Source organism: Lissotriton vulgaris, chromosome 9, assembly GCF_964263255.1.
Source record: "Lissotriton vulgaris chromosome 9, aLisVul1.2, whole genome shotgun sequence".
NCBI classification, from domain to species: Eukaryota; Metazoa; Chordata; class Amphibia; order Caudata; family Salamandridae; genus Lissotriton; species Lissotriton vulgaris.
Genome location: NC_141697.1, coordinates 259,508,553 through 259,524,751, shown reverse-complemented (window position 1 = coordinate 259,524,751; position 16,199 = coordinate 259,508,553). Strand labels below are relative to the sequence as shown.

The following is a 16,199-nucleotide window of genomic DNA, read 5'->3' as shown; positions in this document are numbered from 1 at the left end:
AAGCTTTGGCATTTTGCGTTCTCCCTTGTGGCGAACAGGTCTATCTCTGGATGACCCCATCTTTGAAAGTACGGCTGGAGTACGGATGGATGTATCTCCCACTCGTGCATTTGGTGGCTGTGCCTGCTGAGCAGGTCCGCCATCTGATTGTCTTTGCCTGGGAGGTGTTCTGCCATGAGGAAGATGTTCTTCTGAATGGCCCACTTCCACATGCTCTGAGCCAGATGAGACAGCTGCGGAGAGTGTGTTCCTCCCTGTTTCTGAATGTAGTACATGGCCGTCATGTTGTCCGTCCGGATCAACACGACCTTGTTGCACAGGTGTACTTTGAACGCCTTTAAGGCCATGAAGATCGCCATCAGTTCTAGCACATTGATGTGCATCTTCTTTTGCTGTAGTGTCCATAGTCCCTGCACTGTGTAATGGAGTACATGCGCTCCCCAACCCTGGAGAGAAGCGTCCGTTGTCAGGATAATCTGTGGCACAGGCTCCTGGAACGGTCGGCCCTTGCAAAGGTTTTGTGGATTCCACCAATGCAGAGAGTTGTATGCCCGACCGCTCACCAACACTAGGTCTTTCAATTGCCCGTGAGCCTGAGTCCACTGACGTGCTAAGCACTCCTGAAGCGGACGCATATGTAGTCTCGCGTGCGGGACAATGGAGATGCAGGAGGCCATACTGCCTATCAACTGCATGAACACTCTTGCTGGAAGCGAGTGTTGAGGTCTGAATCTTTGGATCAACGACTGAATGCTGGCGACTCTCACTGAATTCGGCTGCGCAGTGGCCGCCAGTGTTCATGGTCGCACCCAGATACTGCCGTATGTGGGCGGGCTGGAGATGGGATTTTGGGTAATTCAGTGAGAACCCCAGATCGTGCAGAAGGTGAATGGTGTGGGACACGTGGTCGGCGCACTGCTGGTCCGACTTTGCTTGAATGAGCCAGTCGTCCAGATAGGGGTAGACGTGGATGTTCTGACGTCTCAGATGCGCCGCCACCGTCGCTAGGAACTTCGTGAAGACCCTGGGCGCTGCAGTGACCCCAAAAGGCAGAACCTTGAACTGGTAGTGCTGGTTTTGAATGGTGAACCTTAGGTATTTTCTGTGTGAAGGATGCAAGGGAATGTGAAAGTATGCATCCTTGAGATCCAGAGTCGCCAGGAAGTCCCCTTGCCGAAGCAGTGGGAGAACCTGCTGCAGCGTGAGCATATGGAAATGTTCTGACAGAATGTACAAGTTGAGAGGTCTGAGGTCTAGGATGGGCCTGAGGGATCCGTCCTTCTTTGGAATTAGAAAGTACAGGGAGTAAACCCCTGTACCCCTTTCTTGCAGTGGAACGAGCTCTATTGCCCCTTTTTGCAGCATGACGTTGACTTCCTGCTGCAACAAGTGCAAGTGCTCGCCGGACATAGGACGGCTTTTTGGAGGTATGTTGGGTGGAGTGGATGTGAGCTCCAGACAATAACCGTATTGGATAAGAGATCTGACCTACCGGTCCGTGGTGATGGACTTCCACACTGGCAGGAACTGCTGGAGTCTCCCCCCGACCGGTGTTGCGTGGTCGGGGGGCAGTGACAAGGCCTCACTGTTTGCTGGCGGTGGAGGACCTGGAGCTGTTATTTCCACGTCCTCTGCCTTTGACGTTGTTGCCACGGTATTCACCCCGACCCTTGTTGGTATATGAGGATTGGGTGTTACTCTTATAGAATTGCGTGGATTGTGACGCTTGACCCCTTGAGGTGCCTCTGTTATTGGAGCGGCGAAAGGAACCACCCCGAAACTGCTGGGACTGCAGGGCACCCATAGATTTAGCAGTGTCAGTGTCTTTTTTTCATTTTTTTCGAGGGTGGCATCCACTTCTGGGCCAAACAGGTGGTCTGGATTGACAGTTTGGTTTAGGATGGTAGTTTGAATGTCTGGTTTAAAGCCTGATATTCTGAGCCATGCATGTCGGCGCAGTAGAACGCTAGTGTTTATTGCTTGTGAGGTGGTATCAGCCACATCTAGAGCACACTTAATTGAAGCATTGGTGATAAGCTTCCCCTCCTGAATCAACATTTCAGCTGCCTCCTTATACTGATCTGGTAAGTGCTGTAGAAGGGTCTCTAGAGTGTCATAGTGTGCCCTGTCGTAGCGTGCAAGGAGCGCCTGCGTGTTGGATATGCGCCACATATTGGCTGCCTTCGCAGCAATACGTTTCCCCGAAGCCTCAAACACTTTTGATTCCTTGTCTGGGGGAGGAGCATCACCCGTAGTCTGTGAGTTGGCTCGTTTGCGTGCGTTGGAGATAACCAAAGAGTCTAGTGGCAACTGTCCTTTGATATATGTTGGATCAGTGGGCGCTGCCTGTACTTCTTGTCAATACGAGGATTAATGACTCTTGCCCGGGTGGGCTCCTTGAAAACCTCTGGCGCATGTTTTAACACTCCTATGAGCATTGGCAATGTCTTAACAGTTTTTTCAGCCACTGAAAAGGTGTCAAAAAGAAAATCGACGTCCACTGGGTCTGCATGGAGGTTGACGTCATGATTGGCTGCAGCTCTTTCAATTAGAGCGTTGAAGGCCGCAGAGTCTTCTGTTGGGGAAGTCTTTGCAGCAAAAAGCTGCGGCTCCTGTCCCGAATGAGGGTCCCCAGGGTCGCCCCCGGCAGACCATGGCTCAGTCACATCCTCTGGGTCTGAGTAAACTGGATAAGCATACTCATCCTCATCGTCTCCATCACCCTCCCCAACATTAGAATGAGTGGGTGAGAGTTCCGTACTTTGTGGAGATGCAGGCTCCATAGGGGCAGATGCACCCGCAGAGTCCAACTTCTTTTTAAGTGGGATGTGGAAATGCTCCAAAGCCGGCTCCGGGGTGATCTTCCGTTTAAGCAGAGAGAGCTTGCCTGTGTTGGCGTCGATGATCACCTCTCGACGCTCCTCCTCCGCCAGTGGTTGGTGGCGCGGGCTTGGAACCACCAACGATGCCTTTGGCGTCGAAGTCAACTTCAAGAGCACTCCAGCCCCAGGTTTCGCAGTGAAAGCCTTTGGCGCCGTCTTCGGCGGCAACATGAAGAGAATCGGCGTCTGCGCCTTCGCCGGTTTCTGTAGAGGCTTGGGCGGCACAGTGTTTTTTGGCTCGACCGCCGCGGCCCCCTCCCGAATACGCTGAAGGGACTCCGTGACCTTCTGGTGAACGAGGCGGAGGGACGGACCGACTCGAGAGAGTCTTCCGAAGCCGGGTTCGGGTCGGCAACCAAGGCCACAGTCTTCGGAGCCGACGCAGCTCCCCCCTTTGCCTTGTCAAGTGGAAGCGGTGCAGCCAGAGACTTGGGGTCGTCCTGCCGCTTCTTTGGGGCCTTCTTATGATCATCGACCTTCTTGGTGTCGACTCGACTCTTCAGAGCGTCGACCAACTTCGGCGCCGACGCAGCCGCGTCGGGCGTCTTCGCCTTCGGCTTCGACACCGTAGTCTTCGGATCGGCCATTTTGGCGTGGCTCTTGAGCTCGACGGCCATCTTGGATTTCTTCGGCGCCGAGGCCTCCGAAGTCTTCGACCCAACCGTGCGACTTGCGCTTTCGGTTTCGATACGGGTGGCGTCGACACCGATGGTTTCACTTTCGGTTTCTGCACCGGGAGTGGCGCCGCACCAATGTCCGTGGCCGGGCCGGAAGGCGGAGCCGTGGGACGGGTATCGAGGTCTTGGGTAAGGCCCGAAGGCGATCCCTCGACCTGGGCCTCATAATGGCGGATGGCCCCGGAGGCAGTCTGAGGAAGCTCCTCCTCCGAGCTATCCTCTACGGTGGCAATGGCCCCGTCGTCCCCTACCTCCTCGACGACTTCCTCGAACTCCTCGTCTTCCGCGTCGTAGTTTTCCTCGACCTCCGACGCCGGGTTAGAGTCGAGATATTCTGGATGGTGTCGTCGTCAACATCCTCCTCGAAGATGTTCGCTGGAGGGAGTGCCGAACTCTGGGCCTGCAGTCTTGCGGCCCGGCGTAGCTTGAGAGTCTTCTTCGACCGGAACTTGGAGCAGGCCATACACTTGGCCTCGTCGTGGTCCGGTGACAAGCACTTATTGCACACTGGGTGCACATCGATGTGCGGGTACTTTGAGGCACACACTGGGCACCTCTTAAATGGACTTCGTTCCATGATGAAGTAGTCTGGAGCGTCGTGTAGGCCCGTCCGCGCCAAACGCACGCGGAAGGGCAGCAATGGTTCGGAGCCGATGAACAAACAAACCCGAACTGTAGACAATACCGACGCGAGTCCTAAAGACCTTTTGGTCTCAAGTAAAGAAAGTTAAACAATTATCGATTCCGACAGAGGGAACCGAAACACATCCGAACCCAATGGCGGAAAAAAACAATCTGGGGATGGAGTCGATGCCCATGCGCACTGTAGTCCAGGGGAGGAGCCACCTATCTCGTGATACTTCGAAGACTCTTCCAGGACAACAATGTGCAATCATCCGGACCCAACACTAGGCAGCGATCTATGCACAGATATGAATTCAGCAGCCCACATGCCTCGAACATACATAAATTGTCAGTCTCCAGGGCACTATCACACTTGCGAGAAAAAAAGGAGGGACTGGATAGGCACTAGATTTTTATCCTTCTATATTCTTAACACTAACTTGTTTTTTTATCTAGACACAGCAAGCCCAGCTGTCTTTTCTCAACAAAACAGGTGACCCGAGGAGTGTTACAGGGATTCTTACTCAGTCCAGCTCTCTTAACATTTATGTAAGCCTCTTGACCAGCATGAATTTTCAAGATGAGCCAAGCTACTTCACCTGTGCTCAAGATTCCAAGATCTCTCTGAGGAGAAACATGGACAACCCCTCTGCCCGAAGACCCCTCTCCTGGTGGTTTGGAATGCAAACAAAAGACCTTCCTTAAACATAACAGCAAGGCAGAGCTACTGGTGAGAGGGCATTAATAGCCATGATCCTAAACTACGTGGCCCATCTCCTTTGACCAGTATCCAATATCACCCACGTTAGTAAAGAAACTAGGAGTTCATTTTGATGAGGAGCTCTTAGGAGAAGTAGAAAAGGAGAAGTAGAAAAGGCCACTAAGTATTTGTAAAAGAATGTTATTTGTCCACGAGAAAACTCAATTGGGGCCCACTATTTTCATACAAACTTGCCTAGCGAAACTGGCTTTACCCTAGGCCTTTTACTATATTTGTTCTTTGTGAGAATCTTTTATTTAAATCATGAGGCAGATGGGGGCTTACCTTCAGGGCAGGTGCGCAATCTGAGCCAGCTGGCTGGCTCTATATTTGCACTTCAATAAAGTGTTGAACGTGTAACCAGGAGCGGCTCCTTTTTTGTTTTAATACTAGAGTCTACTTTTTTCAATATTTCAGATAGGTTTCCAGCCTGTACTCGTCATAAGCATATCTAAATAAAATAGGGGCATTTAATAAATAAATCGTGAATCGGTGGATGTGCTTTTAAAGTCCAAGTGGCTTACTGTGGTACCTCCTCCCTCTTCATCTGTGTCATAAAATCACCAAAATTACATTTTACTAATTAACCTGGCTACTTTCAGAATATAGTGCCACAGCTACTGTCTGGTCCTGCCCCACTCTCTTTTTGTATCAGGCAGTGCAAGTAGCCTTAGGATAGTAGAGTGCTCTATGAAATAAATAAGTCCAGTACAATATGTTACAGGAAATGCTCAAGCAATATGTCCATAATTTAACCCAGTTCAGTGTAACAAGTTGCAGTTGCAGCTCTTCTCAACAAGTCCCATATCCGGACCCACTCAATCTTTCAAGTTTCAGATTTAGCCAATCTTAAATTCAACAAGCTCAAGGCATGCTCAATAAAACATGAGTCGACTTTGATCCAATCAAACAGGATTAAGACCAATCACTGGCCTAAAGGTAGTTAGGCTAACATTGTACAATGGTAACATAACTATGCTTGCCCTACTAAGACTGTCTTATCACAAACAGGATAATGTGCGCCCATTTAGATTAAGTGTTATCTAGCAATCCAAATCATTTTCTAGGCCTATTCTCTTAGGTCTCTTTCTGACCTACACACCTTAACAAATTTAGGGCCAGATTTAAATGTCTATGTAGAGGGAACTCTGTTGCACCGGTGACAGACCTCCCTCTACGCCAAAATTATGGTTTACCCACCCGATTCTAGGTTTGATGACAGCAAAAACTACTTCGTCTTCGCCATGGTCAAACCTCTCCAACAGCCTGATGGAGCAAGGTCCGTCAGAGGATTGGCTATATGTCCGCCCACCTAATTTAGATGGGCGGACATATAGACTATTTGCAATGCCCATCACTGACAGGAAAAACTTGGCAGAAAGGTGCAATGAAAAGTGCTCACTGCAGCCTTCACCATGAGAAGCAACTCCCATGGCGTGGACTGGAGCATTCATTATTTTCAAAAAGAAAATCCTGTTTTAGGATTTTCTTGGTGTAAATAAAAAAAAAAACCATTGGAAAGTTTGCCGTACAGCTCCATCATGCTGATGGAGTCGTCCGCTAAACTAACGATGCATTAACAATCTCCGTGACAGCAGTTGCTTCCAATGCTGGAAATGTCCTCAGCGGACAATTCAGAATTTGAAAGGAGACACCTCGGTCAGGGCGACAGAGTACTTTACTGAATCTCCCAAGCGGAGAAAAGGGTTACCTGCCAATATTCAAATCGAGCCCTAAATATCTGCCATGTTTGACCTTCCCTTGTTCTTGAGGTGTCTAAATCACTCTGTAATGGTTTTCTCCCTTGCATTTACCAACCAACACCAGTGACATTCTGGTAAGTACTCGAGTGCACCGCTCCTGCAACTCTTACCTGCATTCACAGACGGCTGATCCTGCAGAGCAAATGCTGCAGCCTTCACAAATGCAGACATAAACCCAAGTTTCAAATTGTGTTTCTTCAGGAATGCATCTTTGTGACGAGCCCTCATATCCTGGATATTACTGAAAAGAAAAAGTACAATATAAAATCACAATCTTCTGTATGGCTCTGGACAGCATGCTTCCATGCCATATGTTGAGCTCCAGGCAACTAAATGGACAGTTGCTGTAGATTTGTTGATTTTACCCCAGGGAACATTACAATCACATGTATCCACTGAGTCTCCCTTTACTTACATAGACTGTGATGTAACAGGTTTGCTCAGAGGTTTAGGGGACACACAAAGTAAGACCCTCATTTAGAAAAAAATAGGCTACTGCACTCTTTATCCAGGCAGTCGCAATTTGAGTGGTGTCACCATTAATCTACAATTCAGAAAAGGGGGTGGTGATGGACAGAGTATCTGAATTAAACAGAACACTCATACCCAGTCAACAGATCAGGGCTTGATCCATCACCGTTTTTTAGCTCACTGCACCATCCCAGCTCAGAACCTGGCTATATGCAAATTAGTCTGTCCCTGGCCCAGTGCATCATGGGAACAGGGCAGACCAAACTACCAAGCCAATTCTTATACTGGGAAGGAAACAAGCTTCCGGGGACCGGTTTCTGGCATTACAGCCGTCTTCGGCCCGGCTTGCTTGAATCCTGATGGTGCAATGAGCAAGGGACTCACATCTGAGTATACCCTTCCAGCATTAACAGCATTACAGCATTAACAACAGGTTAAGCGCCAATTAAAAACTGCAAGGTTGGGAGCACGGAAAGGGGCTGTAATTCCCAGTTGAGGAACTACTGTTCTCAAACATTTTCCCTAGCATTCTTCAGTCTCTTTGGCTCTACAAATGAGTGGCAAAACAGACGGCACCACATAAAGGGGACTGAAACTGGGTGACTTCACTCTTAGGCATGACTGAGCAGGAATGCCAATGAGGCAATCAAAAACAGAGCAGTCAGGCCAAAGGGACATCCATGCAGTGAAAACAAAATGGGTGTGGGGGGTGGCACTGATTCTATCCAGTAAATCGATGCCTATATGGCATGCCCTGCCAAACTCACAGGGAAGCTGCTGGCCCACCAGGATGAAGAGCCTCCATATCAAGTCAGGCGTACCTTGGACAAGGCAATGTCAAAGCCTAGATGCCAGGGAGACAGTATCAGCCCAGTCTTAAATCTTTCTAAATGTGGCTGTTATGAAAACAGAAAGGTAGCAATTAGACTATTACAAATTATATGTTGGAATGTGATTCTCAAAAGACGTGTGCCATCACAGTTTTCGATGGGAATCAGTGGTCATGCTTGCTCAGGATTTTTAAATCTGCTTACAAATTTGAATCTCCAAGTTATTGGGGGCTGTTAACTACGAGGGATGAACAAACTGATCCTGCTATGCTCAATCTTGAAGCTCAAAGGAGGGTCACAATTGCATCCTCTGGCAGGAAAGCACTTTATTGTAAATACAGCTGGGAATGTATTTAATTTTCCAAACACTCAATAAATCGCCACTTAATTTTACTTGCCGTGAGGCTTCAGTGAATGTGGGGCCAGTAATAACTTATAGGCTACACATGACTTAGAGGAGGGCTGTATTTGCATCTTCTATCAATGCCCTCTTTGTATGCTGTTTTCAATGACATAAGCCAGCTATACTCATATTCCACCAGGAAGATAACCACACAGCCTGTTGAGGGGACTTGCCTTGAGAAAGACTCTTAACTACCTGGGGCTCGAATGGGCAATGGTCAAACATTTTTGGTCACATATCTTGAGTAAGGAATGGCATGATGCGAGATTGCCTGCAGCTGTTCAACTGTTATGGAAGAGGATTAACTTCACTGCGAAGACATTTATGAAGCAATCCGGTTTGATGGGACAGTCATTTGAGTAGACATCGGAAAGAGAACCATGCACCAGATGTGATGTACTTGTCTGATGCTGGAAGAACATAGTCTTACTCAGGAATTCCGTGGGTTTGAAGGAAACCAATAAGAGGAGCTAGGACATGTGGGGGCACTCTGGTATCGCAAGGCGCCAGGCCCCATGGATTGGTAGAGTCACAGGCTGTCAGTGTAACTTATTATGTTGCATGCGCGGTATTCGGACTTTTCTTTTTTCCTTAAATCCTACAAACGGAGAATAAGGGAGTTCCAAGGATGACTATGTATAGGCAAGACATTGTATATTATGTAAACTAGCTGGAATATGTTCTAATTGACATTCCAGAAGCCAAATGCACATCCCTAGCCCTTGCAGAAGCCAGGTGGGTTGGGGAAGGAACCAGCTCTTATCTGCGATTAGCTCAGACATTCCTTCTGTGGGAACACCCCTCCCATTCTCCTCTAGCCTAGGCCACTTGCATCAATTTTATTAAATTTCCTCTCTGGGAATAGCACACACAGGTAAGACCGGGGAGAATGGCAGCAGGCTCACCCTAACCAGCAACTACTCTGAACACTCAGGGAGCATGCCAGCAGGATTGAAAGGGCACCAGAAATTAAACAAAGCTTAAAAGACCCCATGACTAGGTTACTCTGCCCACCTGGGAACATTAGAAGACTGGCTTCATTGGCCAGTGGGCTGTCTACGTTTCCCTTATTTTCTGAGTAAGTGGAAACACAGGAGTGGAATCCCACGGGAATGATATTCTCCCTTCGAGACCTAGAAATAGAGTTTAGGTTTGAGAAGGTGTTTCTAAAATTGATTTGCACAAAGAAATACATTTGCAGTCTGATGCAAGGAGTTGGGCTCCAGCGAAGGACTTTAAAGAGCCCAAAGCCAGTTATCTGCAACGTGCAGTTGAAGGCAGCTGTGGAGAGGGGACGTACTTGAAGGTCAAGGAGCCTCGAGGCAGGCGCTCAAGACCGGGAAACGTGTTACTCAACAAAGAAGGAATTAGGGAACGCTCCTTACGATCACTCAAGGTGTGGATGCTTCGTCCCTGCCACCTCGCCTGTGCTATGGGAGCCTGTGGGTGCTTTCAGGTCCAGACCGTGTCGAGTGAACTTTGAGGAAGAGGTCCCACTCCTTTTCTGCGAAGTATGAGGATATCAGGGTGAACTGGCACCATGCTTGATAAACCATTACTTTCCTGCAGCTAGCCCACTGGCAACTGGACTAGTGGAATTCTTGTAACCGTGCCCAGACACCCGACACCCTTGACCTGACCTCTGATATCACCAGAGCATTGTCGCCATGGAAAGGTGGGCACTTCTGTTCCTATCGTAGGACATCGGGCAGAGCGGTACATTTAACTTCTTATCAACAGCTAAAGCAAAAATCACTGAAATACAAGCGTTGGTACTCTGGATTTATCTTTGAAGAGCAACCCTGTGAAACGTGTCTGTATGATCCAATGTCAACTGATTCTATAATGTTTAGCATTTTAGCAACACAATACAGTTAGTGGGTAGAACTATGGCCCAGGGGGTTGGAGAGACTTCTTGTTTCACAGTATCTTCGCGTTTGTGTAGTATATTTTTTTTAGCTGTCTACTACAGTACTTTTCTTATATCATACAAAGCACTGACTGGACATTGTTCTTTTTAACTGGTCTTACTGTGTACACACCATTCTGAAACTCTAACCCACCTCACCTCCTTCAGTAAGCCTTGGACTGCTTGGTCTTGCTACCCTGAAAGAATCACAGCAGGAGAGGAGTACTTGGTTATCCAGTTTGGGGTCCAAAAGTACTATGGAACCAGAACACCGCTGGTAAACTACTTATACAACTGAAGCTCAGAAACCCATGACACCAGTTGTCGCACAATCACTTGCCAATTTGTAGTTGAAAGGCAGGAGTAGCAACATTGAACAGTGCAACAAGATGGCATCAGGGATGGACATTTCTACAAAGAGGAAATGACACACTGATCAATGACTCTGAAATATTCAGAAAAGCTCCCCGCCCATTATTGTAAACACATTTATCGGAGCTTCAGATAGACTATTAAGGGATTTATAATCTGAAAATGTTATGTTTCCTGCATATAACCTCGTTTAATGCTAGAATTACTCGTATAAATCCATTACTGTATCCCAAGATACACCGGAATGAGACAAGGAGAGAGAAACTAAACCGCGATAATAATCTTTGCTCTGAAAAAAGCCCAAATGTGAGCACCGAGGAGCGCCAGGCAGCAGTGCCTGCTCCCAGGAGGCCCAGCAGACGCAAATCCTCACCCCCAGGACCCTGCTGGTCTCCGTTAAGGCTTGAAATGGCTACCAGGTCAATCCATGCAAATCCAATTAGGGCCGAAAGCAGATACCGAGATTCTGCTAGACAGGACTATACACTGGAAAGAATCCTGCTTAGACCCATAATCAGCTCTGTTTTGTCAACCTTAGCTTTCTAAACCCAAAATATTTACATGTTTTGTCTTAAGGAGTCAGGTTGGGTTTCATAAGGAAACTCAATTTCACCTAATGGGTGGAAACCAAAGCTGCCCTCCAGCCCACCAGCCCATTAACAAAGCACCATGTGCAAATGGTTCAGAGAACAGCAGGGGACGAGGAGGAAAGTGAAAATGCAGACTTTTGGGGGAGAGATGCAAATCACGATTCTGTGAAGAGAAAAAGCATCGAAGATACCATGAAAGGATAGAGAAAAGCAGAACTGGGGAGACCAAAAGATAGGAAGACAACTCGACAAAAGGGACAATCAGGCGGTAAACCAGAGAAAGCAGCAGGAGACTACGAGAGAGAGAAATGCAGGAAGGAGAACGTGACACAGGGGAAAAAAGCAAGCTGGATAGGAGAAAAGAAGAGTATGTAGTAGACCACAGGGAGAAAGACAGGCAGGAAACCAAGGGGAGAGTGGCAAAGAAAGGAAAGGCTAGGTATAATGTAGCATACAAGAGACTATTCGAGAGGAAAGACTGAACGAAAAGAAGAACCAGGTAGGCTCAGAAAAGCTGTGCTGCTCTGTCAATTAATTCTTTATGTTCAGCATTATGGCTTCTTTCCAGTGCATGCCAAAATCTAAAAGTCCATAGGAGACACTCCCTGATTTGTGGTAACATTTTCCACAGAGCTTTGTTTCTACTGGAAACAGGCAGACCATAAATTGTAGCTATATCCATAATTAAGAATCGTTACTGTCATCTATACGGAAACTGTCACTGAGTGGCAGCTAGTTCAGGGGTGCCCAACCTTTTACAAGAAGCCATGGAAGGGAGGCATTCTGTCGGCCACACATAGGTAGGAAATTGTCTTCTTGGGCGTGTTTAAGTTGCATGCAGTAATTGGAGCTGCATGTTTGGTCTATTTGAGCCCAGGAGACAGTGTCATGGGTGACTAGAGTCGGAGATGGACACATTAGGAGAGAAAATTCTGTATAATTGTGTATTCAATACAAGGTGTCTATCTTTAGTAGACGATGTCACGATGTGCACGATCTTTGTTCCTTGGGTTTTTAGCCCAAAACTGCAGTTGTTTGGTGTACTGAAGGAAAACACATTTCCTTCCTTTAACAAAAACAAATTTCCTCCACTGACCCAAAACCCTTCTGGCCAGCCGGTCTTCTTTCCTCTGGTGGGCTGGACAAAGTGTAGCAACCACAGAAACTGTCTACGGTTCCCACTTACCCACTCTCACTAGTCAACGTAGTTCTGTCACTGCCCAAAAAGTCATGAAAGAAAGTGAAGTCCAGATATTGAAATCCCTCATTACAAGAGGAGTATTTAGATTTTAAATAAACATGCCCTTTTGGTAGGCTTTGTCTTTCCGTCAATGCCCTACAGTCAGTAAATATTTGTCCCCATGGATTGTTATTTAGCGTTCATCTGAACTTCGATACGATGTCACTACTGAAAGCAGAAGATCGAGACACTTTACCAGTGATGGAGCCCATTACTCTTTTGTCCTCCATGCTCAAAGGAACAAAAACAAAGTATACAAGATGCTTTTCTTCATCCAAGACCCAGCGGCGAGTGAGCCAGTCAGAGCCATTATAATGGTCTTTCTATTACAATTCAATACATATCTATCTTTAAAGTCACAGTTGGCCACTTGACCCTAATTGTCAGTTACTAGTTCAGACTCGTCCATCCTGTGGAATATCCATGATCCTATGAGTGTCTTCATCAATTGAAAACAATAATTACAACTAGCCAATTGCGATACAAGGGCTTCTGAAGTTTGGCACCTACAGAGAATGTTATTTTTTGTGCCAAGATCAACTGGGATATATTCCCTATGCAGGGATCTTGAACCTGTTCAGCCCCTGTTCCAGTGACTGTGCCCATTACATTGGAATCAAAGACTTTCTATGAACTTGCCTTTGGCTCTCTTAAGCTCTTTTTGGAAAGTGGGTGGGACTCTCCTGTCAGTTTGGGTTTTTGGATTTTAAATGTTGGGATGTTTTGTGGAAAACTCTGTTAATAGAGATTCGAACACTCTGTATAGTATAATTCCACATTGTATTCAGGGTGGCCAGTAAGATGTAGTTCCCTCTTGATACTTACTCAATACATCTGGTACCTCTGCCCCATAGACTGGATGGGCCTACATAAATAATAAAAGCAACAGCTTCAAAGGTGCCATGAACTATCCAGATACCTCCCCAACCCATATGATAAATAAGCCAAACAGGCCCATATGAAAATAATTTGAGTTTAGCACAAACAAAATTCATTTGTCTTATCTCTGACCCAGAAGTTGGTAGCACCTTCTGGTTTTTTTTTTTGCAACAAAATAATTTTGAACTGGTCTTTACTTTTAACAGGTACCAAATGTTCATAGAAGTAAAAGCTCAAACTGCAGAATTAACTTATAGTGTGTTATTTATAGCAGCATCGTGCTTCTTAATTTCTAATCCACCACCATCTCCTAGAGCAAGCCTGGATTGTTTTGTTACACCCTGGCAGGAAGATGCAAGCAGAGAAAATGGGAGAAAAGAAACCGGGGATGATGGAGAGAAGTATAGGATTAAAGAGTAGGTTGCAATTAAGACTTCCAGCGCCACAGATCCTGTGAGGCTCTACCAGGAAAGGTCCATGAGACTAAGAAAAGGACACACGGGTATAGGCAGCACATGCAAGCTGAACTTGCAACAGTAGAATACGGAGGGTCGCACCTCATGTCGATCTCATTAAAGGTGGTGAGCATGGCACACGTGTTCTGAGCTTCTTTCAGGCGCTGCGCAATTCGCTGACGCATTCTGTTCATCTTCACCTGCAACCCAAACATAGCATTAGAGAGGCAAGGATGCACGGTCCAGCAGAAGCTGCATTATGCATAGAATGGAGCAGAAAGTCAGGAATACTTAAAAATATGTTGGAAGAGGAGTCATAGGGGCAGAAATTCAGAGGACAGGGTGTAGAGAGGTGACATACTAGCATGAATGTGATGAAGAAGGATTTCATGTATGGAGAAAAACGTGCATCAGCAGGGAAGTGAAAGACAGGGATAGAGGTAGCTAGACAGTAAAGTGAAGCAATGGCACTCGGTGTCTACCAAACAAGTGGCTACAATTTTAGAAGAGTTTTGAAGGTTAAGCATTTTTACCCTTTTTGGATGACTGTGGGAGCCCCCATTCCAACCCTCCCTCCCCCCAAAACACAACAACCGCCTAATGGCAAAATTAATTGGTGCTCCTGAAAGACACCCCTCAGCAGCAGCAGGTCTGATAGGGTCTTACCTGCACCAGGACACTCTTTCTGAGTAGCTGCATTCTTTATAAATGCTCTTTCATTCAAGTCAACTAGGATAAGGGAGACCCCAAACTGGCCTCCCCATCCTTTGGTCTCACAGGGGTAACTCGTCCTCGAAATATATCCCCATGCCCATTCAGCCAGCTTTAAAATGCAGTAGGTGCTGTAAGGCATGATACATAGTGGGGTCCAGCGACTTCAGGCAAATGGGGCCGCTTTCTCCATCTGTTCTTTAACCCGTTCGGTGCAGGAGCACTACCTGGCTGGTGCTGCGAACGACCGTTGGCCGACGCAGCCCCACCCGCTTTTCGAACGTTCTGCACTGGCGCGCAACGTTCGAAGCATGCGAGGTGTTAAATGAACGAATGAGAATGTTAGTGCCCGTTATCAATATCAAACAATGGAATCAGTGCAAACTGAAGACTGATCTCGATGACTCTCAGTGCAGCTGTTCGGATTATTCTGGGATGACTGAACCTCATTTATGTGACTTCAGAATGGAAAGAATCTGTTGCCAACACGGAACTATCAGGCAATATCCGTTTACCACTTCCTCCGCTCGACTGCTTCTTTCTTTTCAGGCCTGTCTGGAGGAAATATGTAAACTATCTCATTCCTGGGGACTGTGCCAGCCTGGTGTCAAGACTCCAGCCCCGCAGTGCATTCTGGGAGCAGTTTGATCTTTATATTAGCTGGAACTCATTAGCAGTGACCTATACCCAAATGTCATAGTCCTAGCATACAAGTCAGAGCTCCGCTCAGCAAAGGAGATTTTCATGTACACAAAGGCAGTTGCACCTTAAAAAAAAATGTTTTTGATTTTTTTTTCAAACAAACAGAGAGCAAGTCAGGGCAGGCATGCCCTGCTAAACATAGGCATCACATCAGCAGTACTTAATCGCAGGGCCGCTCAAAGGCAGCTGCACCTTGCTGCAATGTTTCCTGAACACGGCGCAGAATGTCGCCCACTTTCTCTAAATTCGGATTAAGCCTGACTGCCAATGAGCGTGTCCGCGTTGAGGTGCTGTGCACACCCAAGGAAACCAGACATGAGCACAAGTGCCAAGAAACTCCTCTGTACTCTTCAAACAAGACAGGAGCAGGGCTGTACAAGATCAAACAGCATGTGCAGATGAGTCGAGCGGTGATTCTGCTAGGCGAGCACCTCCCTTCCTGTGTCAATCTGTGCTTGCTTTCTTCACCTTAATGAGGCCCCAACGCCCTTTTCTCAGCACCCACTAGCAGCTGCCCTGGTACCATGTGAGCAGGCCTCTTACCCCTCATTGACCCCGGCAGCCAGCAGCAAGGAGAGTTCCAAGTCTAACTTGCGGGTCTCCTGTCCTACGGAACGGAAGTCTAAAGCCCGGCCGGCATGTGCTCGAGCCGAATCTAGTCTTTTACCAGCGGGCACGCATTTCACACCAGTCTGCTGCCCTCGGTCCCCGGTGGAATTGGAGCAGCCGACCTAGTGTCACAAGCATCTGCTAATCACCAGACGTTCAAGTCTCGAAATATCAAGAATCCCGAACCCCAAACGCAGAGGCAAACCGTGGCTTTCCGGTCCTATTGCCTTTTACCATAAACAAGTCTCAGTAGTAGTCTTGTTTTCTCTCCCCAAGGTTTGCATCATTTATAGTGTGTTTAGTGTCATTTACCCATAGATCA

At 47.2% G+C, this 16,199-nt stretch overlaps 1 protein-coding gene across 1 annotated transcript in view; it reads right to left on the bottom strand.

The window, feature by feature from the left end:
• The window catches only part of DLST (dihydrolipoamide S-succinyltransferase), a 122,102-nt gene that overhangs the window by 37,408 nt on the left and 68,495 nt on the right, over positions 1-16,199 (bottom strand). Inside the window, exons 10-11 of the mRNA XM_086937502.1 lie at positions 13,958-14,055; positions 6,817-6,947 (exon numbers count right to left, since the gene is read on the bottom strand). Coding sequence (XP_086793628.1) covers positions 6,817-6,947; positions 13,958-14,055 — 229 coding nt within the window. The remainder of the gene's footprint in view (positions 1-6,816; positions 6,948-13,957; positions 14,056-16,199) is intronic.